At 39.9% G+C, this 15,055-nt stretch overlaps 1 protein-coding gene and 1 long non-coding RNA gene across 7 annotated transcripts in view; one reads left to right on the top strand and one right to left on the bottom strand.

Moving 5' to 3' along the window:
* SH3GLB1 (SH3 domain containing GRB2 like, endophilin B1) overlaps positions 1-7,819 on the bottom strand; it is a 44,461-nt gene extending 36,642 nt beyond the window's left edge. For all 5 annotated transcript variants that reach the window (XM_086390956.1, XM_086390957.1, XM_086390958.1 and 2 more), the window contains exon 1: positions 7,399-7,819. In XM_086390956.1, coding sequence (XP_086247082.1) covers positions 7,399-7,470 — 72 coding nt within the window. In that variant the 5' untranslated portion in view covers positions 7,471-7,819. The remainder of the gene's footprint in view (positions 1-7,398) is intronic.
* The window catches only part of LOC147375717 (uncharacterized), a 284,991-nt gene continuing 277,583 nt past the window's right edge, over positions 7,648-15,055 (top strand). Inside the window, exon 1 of one of the 2 annotated variants that reach the window (XR_015160385.1) lies at positions 7,648-8,521. This is a non-coding gene — a long non-coding RNA (uncharacterized LOC147375717). The remainder of the gene's footprint in view (positions 8,522-15,055) is intronic. The other variant, XR_015160386.1, reaches the window with a different exon arrangement.

Raw genomic sequence — 15,055 nt, 5'->3', positions numbered from 1 at the left:
TTTATGATCTTGTTGTTGCTGTTGTTCAGTCGCTAAGTTGTGTTGGACTCTTTGCAACCCCATGGACTACAGCACGCTGGGCTTCCCTATCCTTCACTATCTCTCAGAGTTTGGTCAGATTCATATCCATTGAATTAGTGATGCTATTTATTTATCTCACCCTCTGTTGCCCTCTTTTGCCTTCAATCTTTCCCGGTATCAGGGTCTTTTCCAATGAGTCGGCTCTTCTCATCAGGTGGCCAAATTATTTGAGCTTCAGCATTCAAATTATGATGGTATCTTTATCAGAAGGACAAGACTTTTTTTTTTTTTTTTAAAGAAAGATCCCTTTCCTAATTATCAAAAATTTTAAATTTTACCCTAAAAATTTCAATTTTCAAAATCCCTAAAGTCCAAAATCATTTCTGACTTTGTAGTCAATTAGTGATGATAGTTGTTCATTGCAAACCACACTTGATTTTAAACATGTATTAATATTTCAATGAGTGTATAGCAGTACCATTTAATAATCAAAAGCTTCTGTGAAAAACAAGCTACAGTGAAAGTGAGAAAGCAAAAAAATCATAGAAATCCAAACATCACAAAATGTGATGTGGTATTCTTTCATAATATTTCATTAGTAACACAGTACAATGACTCAAGAAAGTTCAACCCTCTCTTTTTATATATTTTCTCTAAATACTGCTTTAAGAAAAGGATTGTCTTTGAGTCAGCCACATTATGCCAGGTACTGTAATCCTTCCTTTACTAGCACAGACACATAGCCTATAGTATGAAATAAGGAGCCTGGATTCTATGCTTGGATTTACTAGAGAGAAAAAAGGACAAGTAAAAACGCTGTGTGATCAAAGACATCTACTAACATAAACTCTAACCATCAATTCTCTGGGTAAAGTAATTGTGTAAAAGAAATCTAAAGTTCTTGGATGCAAATGTATAACACAAACTCTGGATGTATTAGTGAACTCTAAACTAGATATTAAGAAGAGGTGGCAAGAATACACAGAAGAACTGTACAAAAAAGATCTTCACTACCCAGATCATCATGATGGTGTGATCACTCACCTAGAGCCAGACATCCTGGAATGTGAAGTCAAGTGGGCCTTAGAAAGCATCACTATGAACAAAGCTAGTGGAGGTGATGGAATTTCAGTGGAGCTATTTCAAATCCTGAAAGATGATGCTGTGAAAGTGCTGCACTCAATATGCCCGCAAATTTGGAAAACTCAGCAGTGGCCACAGGACTGGGAAAGGTCAGTTTTCATTCCAATCCCAAAGAAAGGCAATGCCAAAGAATGCTCAAACTACCGCACAACTGCACTCATCTCCAACGCTAGTAAAGTAATGCTCAAAATTCTCCAAGCCAGGCTTCAGCAGTACGTGAACTGTGAACTTCCAGATGTTCAAGCTGGTTTTAGAAAAGGCAGAGGAACCAGAGATCAAATTGCCAACATCCGCTGGATCATGGAAAAAGCAAGAGAGTTCCAGAAAAACATCCATTTCTGCTTTCTTGACTATGCCAAAGCCTTTGACTGTGTGGATCACAATAAACTGTGGAAAATTCTGAAAGAGATGGGAATACCAGACCACCTGATCTGCCTCTTGAGAAATCTGTATGCAGGTCAGGAAGCAACAGTTAGAACTGGACATGGAACAACAGGCTGGTTCCAATAGGAAAAGTAGTACATCAAGGTTGTATATTGTCATCCTGCTTATTTAACTTATATGCAGAGTACATCATGAGAAACGCTGGACTGGAAGAAACACAAGCTGGAATCAAGATTGCTGGGAGAAATATCAATAACCTCAGATATGCAGATGACACCACCCTTATGGCAGAAAGTGAAGAGGAACTCAAAAGCCTCTTGATGAAAGTGAAAGTGAAGAGTGAAAAAGTTGGCTTAAAGCTCAACATTCAGAAAACTAAGATCATGGCATCCGGTCCCATGACTTCATGGGAAATAGATGGGGAAACAGTGCAAACAGTGTCAGACTTTATTTTTTGGGGCTCCAAAATCACTGCAGATGGTGACTGTAGCCATGAAATTAAAAGATGCTTACTCCTTGGAAGGAAAGTTATGACCAACCTAGATAGCAGAGACATTACTTTGCCAACAAAGGTCTGTCTAGTCAAGGCTATGGTTTTTCCTGTGGTCATGTATGGATGTGAGAGTTGGACTGTGAAGAAAGCTGAGCGCTGAAGAATTGATGCTTTTGAACTGTGGTGTTGGAGAAGACTCTTGAGAGTCCCTTGGACTGCAAGGAGATCCAACCAGTCCATTCTGAAGGAGATCAGCCCTGGGATTTCTTTGGAAGGAATGATGCTAAAGCTGAAACTCCAGTACTCTGGCCACCTCATGTGAAGAGTTGACTCACTGGAAAAGACTCTGATGCTGGGAGGGATTGGGGGCAGGAGGAGAAGGGGACGACGGAGGATGAGATGGCTGGATGGCATCACTGACTCAATGGACGTGAGTCTGAGTGAACTCTGGGAGTTGGTGATGGACAGGGAGGCCTGGCGTGCTGCGATTCATGGGGTTGCAGTCGGACATGACTGAGCGACTGAACTGAAACTAGATACTTCTCAATTGGTTCTTAATTTTGGCTGCTCTTTGGAATCAAGGGAGCTCTCAAAAACACTGATGTCAAATCAAGTCCCAAGGATTCTAATTTAACTGGACTGAAAGTATAGCTGAGACTGAGAACTACTGTTTTAAGCTCATACATAATTATTTTAATATCAGGTTAACAAACCATCTTCTATCTAGTTGTTTACTAAATTAGTGAGAATAGCACCAAAGCATGTGAACACAGTTTTGGGTAACACTAAACATGCAGAGTTTTTACAGAATGAGAAAATGTATGGCCTTTGAATACATTTTGTATTATTAGAGTTTCAGAGACACGGCAAAGTTACTGCAATTTAAATTCTATAAAAGAAATGTAACACATATATATGGAATTCAGAAAGATGATAATGATGACCATATATGTGAGACAGCAAAAGAGACACAGATGTAAAGAACAGACTTTTGGACTTTGTGGGAGAAGGCGAGGGTGGGATGATTTGAGAGAACAGCATTGAAACATGTATATTACCATATGTGAAATAGATCGCCAGTCCAGGTTCTATGCATGAGACGGGGTGCTCAGGGCCAGTGTACTGGGATGACCCAGAGGGATGGGATGGGGAGGGAGATGGGAGGCGGGTTCAGGATGGGGAACACATGTATACCCATGGCCGAGTCATGTCAATGTATGGCAAAAACCACTACAATATTGTAAAGTAATTAGCCTCCAATTAAAATAAATTAATTAATTAAAAAAAAAAGAAATGGAATTTCAGAATTAATTAAAAAAAGAAGTGGAATGAGAGAGAGTGGAATTCCTTCCACATAGGATTTGACAGGAGTTGGTGGAGGCCAGCATCAGAATTTATCTTCATATCTCCAGCTTAGATACACTATTGTGCTTGCTAAATCAGATGGAAGATAAAGGTTAGAGCTACAACTAAAGTTTAGAGACTTGCCTTATCAGAAAACAGCTAGTGTTCATCAATTTTATAGTGTAACTTAGCAGTTAAAAAAAGTTAGAAAATGAACTCTCTTCCTTTAGTAATTTAGTATGAAAATATTATACAGATATAAAGAATATATATCATTTAAGGATGGTTAGCAAAATTTTTTGCTTCAGTATCAATTCTGAATTAAAAATGTACCCACTTGAAAGATTTATCAAATGAAGAACAAAAATCTACAAAATGGAAATTTACTACAAAGAATAATTATGACAAATTGAGAGTAGATTATGAAGTCCTTGAGGGCAGTAACTGGGGTGTCATTCATCTTTGTATTCTTCAATATCAAGTACTAAGGAGGTACTCAATAAATATAGGTTCAATTAATGAGTTTAATATTTTAGATTGCCATTAAATCAACCCCAACATCAGCATATATAATGATAGAAAAATACTAATGAAAACAATTATTTAACATGTTAAATGATTCAAAGAGTAAACTTTGCATATAGCTACTATTTGCTTGGCTAAAATGACATAAAAATTAAAACCAAAAAAGAACACAAAAATCATGCTGGATACTGTGAGAGGGGAAGAAGATGGCAGAGTTGATTCCTTAGGTCATACGATCTTATTAATGACATGAAAGCCATAGAGTAACAACATTTTAGACATGTTAGAGACCCTACATAATAATTCATTAGAAGAAAAATGCCACACGATCATACAAAATTTAAGAATGACACAGGAATTGCCAAAGGTATTCACATCAAGTTCTTGCGGTCTAAGATGGACTTCAAGTTGTATTCTGAGGGAAGGAAAGGTTACAGAAAGGGAGTGGAGAGCATTCAAGATGAATTTAACTGTATGAACAAAAATCTAGAGTTAGAAAAGTACAAGATTTTTTGAAATTAAAAAATAATTTGATGGAAATACAGTGTTTTACATGAGGAGAGAAAAGACAAGGCTGGAAGGAAGTATTTAATTCTCAATTAAGGAATCTGGACTGAAAAGATAGGATTTTAATGGCTTTCAAGATACTTTACCAAGGATAAATTACCCGATCCTTTTGTATTCTATTGAAGGCATTACGAACAACAAAAACACCCAGACTGTTAAGGAATGATATACCCCTATTCATTTATACATTTACCTTACTTTTTAAAGTACTAATGTATATAAACATATTTTAAAAGAGTGAGAGTTGAAAGATGGGACTCATTTATATACTTAAATAGTCTGATTTTATGTTTTAAAATAGGGAACATGTTTAATTTTTAAGTTAGAATCTGTAAGTAAAATGAAAGAATATGGCAGTTGTCTAACCAGAGAATGGCCTATTCCTTAAGGTGTAATTTGATTTAAACAGATTTAGAAATATCAAAGCTAAATTCCATCCCGACTGTTCTTATTGCTTATACTGAGTAACTGGCCTAGCTCTTACACTATTCTTAGCATTAAATCTGGCACTTTGACACTACACTGATGTCAACTTAATTTAGAGTAGGAACTCAGTTATTGACTACCAAAATGAGAAAGCAGTGTTTTGTTGAAAACTACACACAGCACTCCAAATTGCACATTACACTTTGGAACCATCTTTATTTCCTTACATATTTTAAAAAATTGCAGAAAACGTCAAACATGGAAGTATAATAGTATAATAACATCTCATGAACCCATAACCCAGTATGAACCGTTTGCCAATGTTGTTTCAACTACCCACCCTTCCTTCTTCTGAAACATTTTAAAGCAATTCTCAGACATGATAGTTTACAAATATTTAAAAATGTATCTCTAACAGACACAGACTTAACATAAAAAGATGTATCAAAGGAGCCTGCTCCTCCTGATATTTTTCCCTTAGTAAGTGGCTCAAGCCAAAACCTCAGAGTCATCCTTGACTCATCTTTCTCTCATACTTCAGAGTCAATATAATATGCAATACTGGTTAGGTTTTGAACCTCCCCTGCTATCATTCTTATTTACGTTCTATCACCTTTTGCCTGTCCTATGGCCACAGCTCCTTAACTAGTCTCCCTAATATCCCTGCAACCTCAGATTCTCCACTTGCTACCTCTGCCTGATCTGTCACTTTCTTGAGGTCTTTTTGCATTTGAACCTATTAGAAAGGCTTGCCCTTACCATCCCGGCAACAACCACTACCCCCGCCCTTAACCTATACCTTTTGGCCTTTTTCTACATCACCGCCTGATGCATGTACTAGTTTGTTTTTTCCTGTTAGACAGTAAGCTCCAGGAGCGCAGACATTATGTTGATTATGAAACACTAGTGTCCAAAATGGTAGTGACACACAGGCATGCAGTAAGCACTTAAGTATTTAAGGCTGAAAATTATTTGATAACTATCAGATTAGGATTTTAAAACTTCTTCCTAGAAAATCTGAAACAAGTAACTGAAACTCATTTGGAAAGTACATCTTGAGAGCTTTGCCAGATTTTAAAAATCGAGTCTATCAATTATTTAAATCAATTTGTAATATATATGTCCTATTTAAGAAGTTCGGATTATGTACCTGAAAACATATCTAAAAAAATATGTATGTATGTATGTATTTATGGCTGCTGGGGCGTGTGGGATCTTAGTTCCCTGATCAGGGATCTAACCTGTGCCCCCTGCAATGGAAGCATGTTGTTTTAGCCAGTGGACTGCCAGGAAAGTCCTCTAGCTGTATTGAAAAGAGTGGGATTAAGCAGTGCTAAATCTGCATTCAGCACCTAGAATCACAGGGAATCAGCACTAAAACAACACCAAAAGCTCACAATATAGGCAGCCATTACCCTGCTCTAGTTCTACCATTCTTTGCCAAAAACGGTGCAATGTAAGATTAACTATGTGAATAAAACTGGAGTAAAGGGGACAAGGAAAGTAATAATGCAATACACATGATTTACATTTCAACTTGGCATGTTACATAAGAAAACTATTTTTGTTTTTTCTTTACAAAAGAGAATCTTGTTGCTACTGTGACTGTCATTAACTTAAAACACCAGACTGTTTATAACCCGTGTTGTGGTGAAATTTACATCTGTTCGTAGATTTAACTTAGTTGGCATAATGTGGGTGATGACTGTAGAAAACTGTCCAAGTTCCCTAGAACCGACACTTCCTTTATTTCTGAATACGATGAGACAGTCAACTTTCCCCCTTAAAGTGTTACTTGAAAAATGTCCCTGTGACTATAAGCACAACATGAATCTTCTTCTTGCTCCCTGCCCTACGGTCAGCGCTTCCCATTTCGAAAGTGAGTGGGAAACCCCCCAAGCTCTGTGGCTCTGGCAGTCTGGACGCCAAGTGGCGATCTCCATTTCTGCCACGGACAGCCAGGACCGGGAACCTTCCTCTCAGGGTGAGAGGACGGCAGGGAACTGCGTTGGCAGCTCCCTGGGTTGAGGGGCAGGAAAAGGAAACTTCCTTCTTGGACTTGGCGAGGAGAGAGGGAGACGAAATGAAAAAGTGGGGGTGGTGCAAGAATGGTCTCTACTACCCCGCGGACTCGCAAAGCCTCCGCCCGCCCGGGGAGGGAGGGCACAGGAGCAGCGGCGCCGTGGGGTCAGAAAGGCCGGCGGTGCTGTGCCTCGGCCCGAAGCCGAACTCAAGGTGTCCTCCAGAGAAGGGAGGAAGCTCCGGGCCCTGTGCCCACTCCGCCTCGCTTCCCCGGCAGCGGCAGTTGGGCAAGAAGCGTGAGGAAAACGGCCGCCAGGCCCAGAGGGGCACAAGGCCGCGCCCATCACCCGGGCCTCCGGCCGCGGCAGGCCAGACGGGCGGTCGGCGAAGCCGGGTGCAGAGGGCGCGGCTGTCTCGGGCGACCCCTCCCTATCCCTCCTGGGCGTCGCCACCCCTTCTTCCCGCCGCGGTACCTGCACTGCACGACTGAGGAAGGTGCCCGCGTCGGCCGCCAGCTTCTTCACGTTGAAGTCCATGATGTTCATCCTGGGCGTCAGCCGGACGGAGCAGCCGGCTGACCTAGCGGGGAGATGGAGGCGCCGCGGCCGGGCTGGGGCGCCGGGCAAGAGTGGCGGGGGCAGACGTGGTAGGTGGAGGGAGGCGGCGCCAGCCTCGCCGCCGCAGCTGTCGTTTCCGTGAAGGGGAGAGAGAGGGTGGGGCGAGGGGAGAGAACAACCGCCTCGAAGCCGGCCGCGCGTCCGGGCGGCAGCGGCCGAGACCCAGGGCCTGTGCCGCCTGGAGAGATGCCGCTAACGTCGGCGGGCTTCGCGGTGGGCTTGCGAGACACAGAGCAGCGTCCTGGCCTTTCAGGGCCGGGTCCCCAACCGAGGAAGCGAGAGCGGGCCTCGGGGCGGGGCCTTTATAGAGGTTATCGCGGGAACAGCGACCCCTTCAGGAGCGCCGCGGCTGAGCGGCTGAACGCTCCCGGAGCGCCAGTTCCGCTGGGGGGAGGGTCGCGTTCGTTGCTAGGGGCGCGCCTTCGAGAGGCTGTGGCGCTCAGTGTTTGTGCTTAAGCCCCTGGGAACCGCGAGCAGAGAGAACCCAAACTCCCCGTTTTGTTTTAAGAGAAAATATGGAAACTGTAGCATAGAATTACAGTATGTGAAATTAGAACCAACAGTTCCCTGTCATCTTGAAGCACCCGCGCCCTACTGTTTCCCTGACGCCTGGATGGCACGCGGCGAACGTTTGCAGAATAGAGTTGAAGTTAAATGTTCCCACCGAACCTATTTTTCATTTATTCAGCATTATCAACTATCCATCTTGTACCAGAACTGAATCCTGTGCTGCACACACCGTGCTGAACAAGATTGTCCTTGCCCTCAGGAAGCTCTCAGTTCGGTTACTCGACAGCTTTCAGGGACAACTCCCATCCCCGGGGCCAGTTCTGTTTCTGTGTGCTTCCACAAGGGCTTTGTGACTGAATGACCGTGAACACGCTGGACTACAAAATCAACACTAGGTGCCTACTTGGTGCAGAATACGGCGCCCAAGACACCAAGTGCAGGATGGAGGACGCAAAGAAGTATAAAGATGGTGAGTGAGATAGAATACTGCTTAACGATTTAGCGAGGAGAATGTTAATAACTAATGAGAATATGATGTGAATTTTAATAACTAATGGGAATATGATGTGAAATCTGTTCAAAACCCTCCAATTCCAAGTATCTTCTAAAGCAGCTTTAAGGATACAGCCTATGCTTGAACTGATTGAAACAGGTGCAAGAACGGAGGCAGAGACGTTAGTATTTCGAAGAAAAGGCTATTTTTGTGTGTGTCGCAGTGTCCTTGTGTTACATTAGAGCTGGAAAAATGCAGGCCCAGCAGGCAATGAAATGAGTTCACATTCATGCTTAGTGTTTTACTGAAACAGCAATCACAGCAGTAGTGGCTATGTTAAAGGCACACAGATTCGTTCCCAAGTATTACAAGGCAGAGTAGATAACATACAAATAGTTGTATTCTTTGTGGTGATAACAGAAACAGACGCTTCTTTCTAAGGTAACTACAAAAGAATGAATCTACTCCATTGCTCTTTCTTCTCAACTTACCTTGCCAGAAATATGGGAAAGGAACTATATAATCAGGAATTTTGTTATTTATTGTCCAATTTAGACTTTTACATGGAAAACACTATCTCTTTGCAGATGTCTGTCTTCCCAGTAAGTATGTTTTGTCATATTCCCTATTTCTACAAAGTGATCTCAACACCGCCCACCTTCACCATGAGAGGAAAAAACTCTGAATCCTCTTCCTCAAACTTGTAGATATGCTGACTTGAAAAAAAACCTTCATTTGTTCCTGTTGAGCCCTCTATAATACTGTTTCTCTAGTTTCACTGGTGGATTCATAAGACTAGTGTGTTGTTTCTATTTCCTTACCATCTTAAAATTTCCTACCTAATTCCATGTAGTTGGTTTCCACTTCTGTAACTATTCCTTAACAGAATTCCTGAAGTTGCCCGTTATCTTCCTGATAAATCAAACAGCCTTTTCTCAAACTTCCGCAGTGACTGTACCCAGCCCCTTCCCAATAACAAACACACCCCTTTCCAGGACCTTATTGTTTCATGGTTTCTCTGCTATCTCCTGGACTTTCTCATTTGGTTTTGCTGACACTTCTGAAGGATTTGCTGTAAGAAAACCTGAAAGCTCAAGGTTTAGCACTTATTTTTTGTTATTGTTCTTGTGGATTAGTTTCTTAATTGAAACTTCAGTTGTACCATTTCATTCATTCATTTAGTAAATATTTTTTGAACGTCTACTGTGTACACATGGCATTGTTCGTATGACTGGGAATATAGCAGACAACAAGGCATATAGCTCTTGCTGTCGTGGGAGCTTATAACTAATCCCATGAGACAGAAATTGAATAAGTAGTTAGAAGTATGTTGAAATGCCAAGGGGAGTCCGAGTGCTTTTAAATATTCACTTCCAGCTGCACCTAGTAACTTGAATTTTAATTTGGAGGCTTGGTTTTTCTGTGAGGGTTTTAGATCACTTTTTAACGCTTTCTTTTTCTGTCCCCCATAGTAACTTCTTACTCCAATAGTTCAAGGTATTAGGAAAACAATGTTTTAAAGTTAATACAAAGTGCTGAATATCTGAAATTCTCAAAATTTTCAGCTTAAAAATGAAAAAAATGTTTATAAAAATGACATTTTAGGCAGTATGATACGTATTTTAATTTTTATTTTGTAGTGGCCGGCAGATAGTTCATTACCTTATGTTTAGACCGATGATATCCAAACTTCATGGGGTATGCAAGATGATCCACTGGTATGCAAAAATATACATTAGAAGTTTGGTTTGCATATATTTTTATCTAATAAACAGAAAATTTTGTTTCATTACTTTTTAAAAAATATGGTTGACGTTCCCACCTTGCATTTATCAGATAGACACAAGTCACAAACTGTAAATGAAATATCTTATGGGAAGAGTGGGAATTCCACAACTTGAAGGAGTTGTAATTAGTACTTTGTTTACTAATATGGTCACATAATACATGTGACTGGTTCCATGTCTTTGCAGATTATCTATTTAAATAAAACTTCACAGTAGTGGACAAGTAGCCTAAAGAGTTTCCTCAAATACATCATCATTAAAAGTGTTGATACAAGCATAAGCAAACAAGAAATGCCAGAATCTATACCTCTACTTGTTGAATTAATCAGTAAGATTGTTGAAATATGGCTTAAAAGATGATAATACTTGATTGGAGTTTCATGGAACTCAGAATCTAGTGGGGGAACCAGACTTGTAAAACAGTGTGTGAAGGAAAACTATAAAAAGATTGTTTAAGATTGAGCAAAGGGAGAAAGTGTAGAGGAAGTGGGTATTAACTTATCAGGATAGGAGAGGTGATAAGACTTCTTGAACTGGCTTTTGATTGAGTTCATCTGGTGGATTGAGGCATGAGGGTACGGAGAGATCATCAGACTTTCAACTTAGAAATACCAGGTTTTAGGCGGTGTAGATAGTGGGTTGGAGAGGAGGCTAAGACAAGTAGCAAGACTGATTAGGTATCTATTGCCATATGCTCTGTACTCTGTTATTTTGAAGTCCTGCATTTGGAAATCTTGTTTTGACCAAAACTCCCCCTCCTTTCCTCCTTTGATCTCTGACTTTACTCATTTAAGTATGTAATTGTCATCATCAAGTCCTACAATCACATGCTTAATTCTTAATTGTCCTGTTTTTAACTTTCACCAGCCTTCTCAGTTCCCTTTATCCTTCTAACCTATCAATCAACAGTCCTGGATGAATGTTTTCTCTGTACATGCTCACAGACTGCCAAGCATCATTAGGGAGAATTATACAACCTTGTGAAAGTGAAAATGAAAGCGAAGTCGCTCAGTCGGGTCCGACTCTTTGCGACCTCATGGACTGTAGCCCACCAGGCTCCTCCGTCCATGGGATTCTCTAGGCAAGAATACTGGAGTGGGTTGCCATTTACCTTGTAGATGGATGCTAATATCAACGCATGACTTCTTACTTCCATTGAACTTTTATAACTGCCTAAAGCTTCTACTTCTTTCTAAGTAACTTTTTCACATACTCTGCAGAGCCTACTGCAAAACTTTGCCAGTCACCTAAAATGTCTGCTTTATTCTCATATACTCTTATTTTTAGCCTTTGATACTTTTTCTCTTTGACAAAGAAACTGTATATCATGAAGCTATATGGAGGGAGCTCCTTCAACAAAATTCTCTTATTTCTATCTCTTATCCTTCTTCACACTCCTCCCGCAAATACTGCCAAATATTTCAAAGGAAGTATCCTAGGTATCCTCTTCTGAGTGGATATTCTCTCTTTCTCTTGACTGCATATTGGTGTCACCTGGAGAGTTTAAGCGGCCACTGATGCCCAGATCACAACCCCAGAGTGTGGACTGGGCATTGGGATGATCAGAAGTTCCCCAGGTGATTCTAAATGTGTGGCCAAAGTTGAGAATGTACATATCATCCTTTGAGAACTTGGTCCAGCAGTTTGTACCTTCTGCCTACAGATAGATTTCATTTCTCTTCTTCTGAGCAGCAACCATTTTTTGATCAGTTTTATATTTTATGGTCTCCATTCCTGGAAGCATAGTGGATTCTCAAATACTTCCTGAAATGAATAAAGTAATCAAATCAAGATGTATACAGTTCTTTTGTGACTCCTCTCCCCAGTCTAAATTTCCGACTACAGATTCAGTATTTCCAGTACTGAGCCTATTGCAGTTTACTTTTTTTTAAAGTTACTTTTCTTCTTGAGTTTCTTTTAACTTTAGTTGAATTATACTCACCGAGTCACCTAAGCTAGAAATCTGATCCCTTTTATTTCCTCTTATTTCCCATATCTGATTGATTGAGTGCTGGCAGTATTTTCCCTCTGAACTATTTCTTGTCTTTATCCTCTCTTAAAATTGAGGTATAATTGACATTTAACATTATTTTGGACTTCCCAGGTGGTGCTAGTGGTAAAGAATCCACTTGCCAATATAGGAGACTCACGGGACTAGTGTTAGATCTCTGGGTTGGGGAGATCCTCTGGAGTAGAAAATGCACCCCACTCTAGTATTCTTGACTGGAAAATTCCATGGGCAGAGGAGCCTAGAGGGCTATAGTCCATGGGGCCGCAAAGAGTTGGACGTGCCTGAGCACAAATACAAACACACTAAACAACAACAGCAAATATTAATTTCAAGTGTACAATGTAAAGAGTTACTATTTGTGTACATTGTGAAATGGTCACCATAATTATCCAGCTTAATATCGTCACCTTACATAGTTAAAAACTTTTTTTTTTCTTGGGATGAGAGCTTTAAAGATCTACTGTCTTAGCAGCTTTCAAATATTGAATACAGTATTATTAAGTAACTGTAGTCAAAAGGCTGTATATTACATTCCCAGGTTGTGTTTATTTTACAACAGAAAGCTTATATATTCTGACTCCTATCACCTATTTCTTCTTGCTCCCTTCCCTCTCTGACAACCACCAATAAGTTCTCAGTATCTGTGAGGTAGTTTGTTTGTTTGTTTCTGTTTATATTCCACATATAAGTGAGATCATATACTAACCTTTGTCTTTCTCTGTCTCACTTCACTTTGCATAATATCCTCAGTTCTATCCATGTTGTCACAAATGGTAAGATTGATGGACACTTAGGTTGTTTCTGTATCTTGGGTATGGTAAATAGTGCTCTAATGAACATGGGGTGCAGATACCTTTTTGAGTTAGAGTTTTTGTTGTCTTTGGATAAATACTGAGAGGTGAAATTGTTAGATCATATGGTAATTCTATTTTTAATTTGTTTTGAAGAATCTCCTTACTGTTTTCCATAATGCTGCATCAATTTACATCCCCATAAACAGTGCTTGGGGGGTTTCCTTTTCTCCACATTCTCACCAATACCTGCTATTTGTTGTCTTTTTTAATAATAAGGGGTTTCCTTTTCTCCACATTCTCACCAATACCTGCTATTTGTTGTCTTTTTTAATAATAAGGGGTTTCCTTTTCTCCACATTCTCACCAATACCTGCTATTTGTTGTCTTTTTTAATAATAGCCATTTTGAAGGTATGAGGTAATATTTCACTGTGATTTTGATTTGAATTTCCTTGATGATTAGTGATGTTGAGCATCTTTTCAGGGAAAAAATATCTATTCATATCTTCAGCTCATTTAAAAAATTGGATTTTTTTTTGCTATTCATAGTTTGAATTCTTTATATATTTTAGATATTAACTACTTATCAGATATATCACTTGCAAATATTTCCTCCTGTCCAGTAGGTTGATTTGCATTTCTTTGGTGATTTCCTTTGCTGTGCAAAAGATTATTTTGTGTAGTCCCATTTGTTTATTTTTGCTTTAGTTGCTTTTGCTTTTGGTGACAGATTCAAAAAAATCTCTAAGACCTATGTCAAGGAACTTACCATGTATGTTTTCCTGCAGGAGTTTTATGATTTCAGATCTTAGGTTCAAGTCTTTAATCCATTTGAGTAAAGTTTGTATGTAGTTTAAGATAATGGTCCAATTTCATTCTTTTGCATGTTACTGTCCAGTTTTCAAAACACCATTTATTAAAAGAGACTATATTTTCTTCATTGTATATTTTTGCTTCCTTTGTCATGAATTATTTGACCATATATATCTATATTTATTTCACTGGAAGTGAGAAATAGATTTAAGGGACTACATCTGATAGATAGAGTGCCTGATGAACTATGGAATGAGGTTCGTGACATTGTACAGGAGACAGGGATCAAGACCATTCCCATGGAAAAGAAATGCGAAAAAGCAAAATGGCTGTCTGAGGAGGCCTTATAAATACCTGTTAAAAGAAGAGAAGCCAAAAGCAAAGGAGATAAGGAAAGATATAAGCATCTGAATGCAGAGTTCCAAAGAATAGCCAGAAGAGATAAGAAAGCCTTCCTCAGCGATCAATGCAGAGAAATAGAGGAAAACAACAGAATGGAAAAGACTAGAGATCTCTTCAAGAAAATTAGAGATACCAAGGGAACATTTCATGCAAAGATGGGCTCAATAAAGGACAGAAATGGTATGGTCCTAACAGAAGCAGAAGACATTAAGACAAGGTGGCAAGAATACACAAAAGAACTGTACAAAAAAGATCTTCACAATCCACATAATCACAATGGTGTGATCACTCAACTAGAGCCAGACATCCTGGAATGTGAAGTCAAGTGGGCCTTAGAAAGCATTACTACGAATAAAGCTAGTGGAGGTGATGGAATTCCAGTTGAGCTCTTTCAAATCCTGAAAGATGATGCTGTGAAAGTGCTGCACTCAATATGCCAGCAAATTTGGAAAACTCAGCAGTGGCCACAGGACTGGGAAAGGTCAGTTTTCATTCCAATCCCAAAGAAAGGCAATGCCAAAGAATGCTCAAACTACCGCACAACTGCACTCATCTCCCACGCTAGTAAAGTAATGCTCAAAATTCTCCAAGCCAGGCTCGAGCAAAACGTGAACCGTGAACTTCCTGATGTTCAACCTGGTTTTAGAAAAGGCAGAGGAACCAGAGATCAAATTGCCAACATCCGCTGGATCATGGAAAAAGCA

This window comes from Bos grunniens, chromosome 3 (genome assembly GCF_055505025.1).
Source record: "Bos grunniens cultivar Pamir isolate PY7600 chromosome 3, Bosgru_T2T1.0, whole genome shotgun sequence".
Lineage (NCBI taxonomy): Eukaryota > Metazoa > Chordata > Mammalia > Artiodactyla > Bovidae > Bos > Bos grunniens.
Note: the sequence above shows the minus strand (reverse complement) of the source record. Positions and strands in the feature narration are given on the sequence as shown.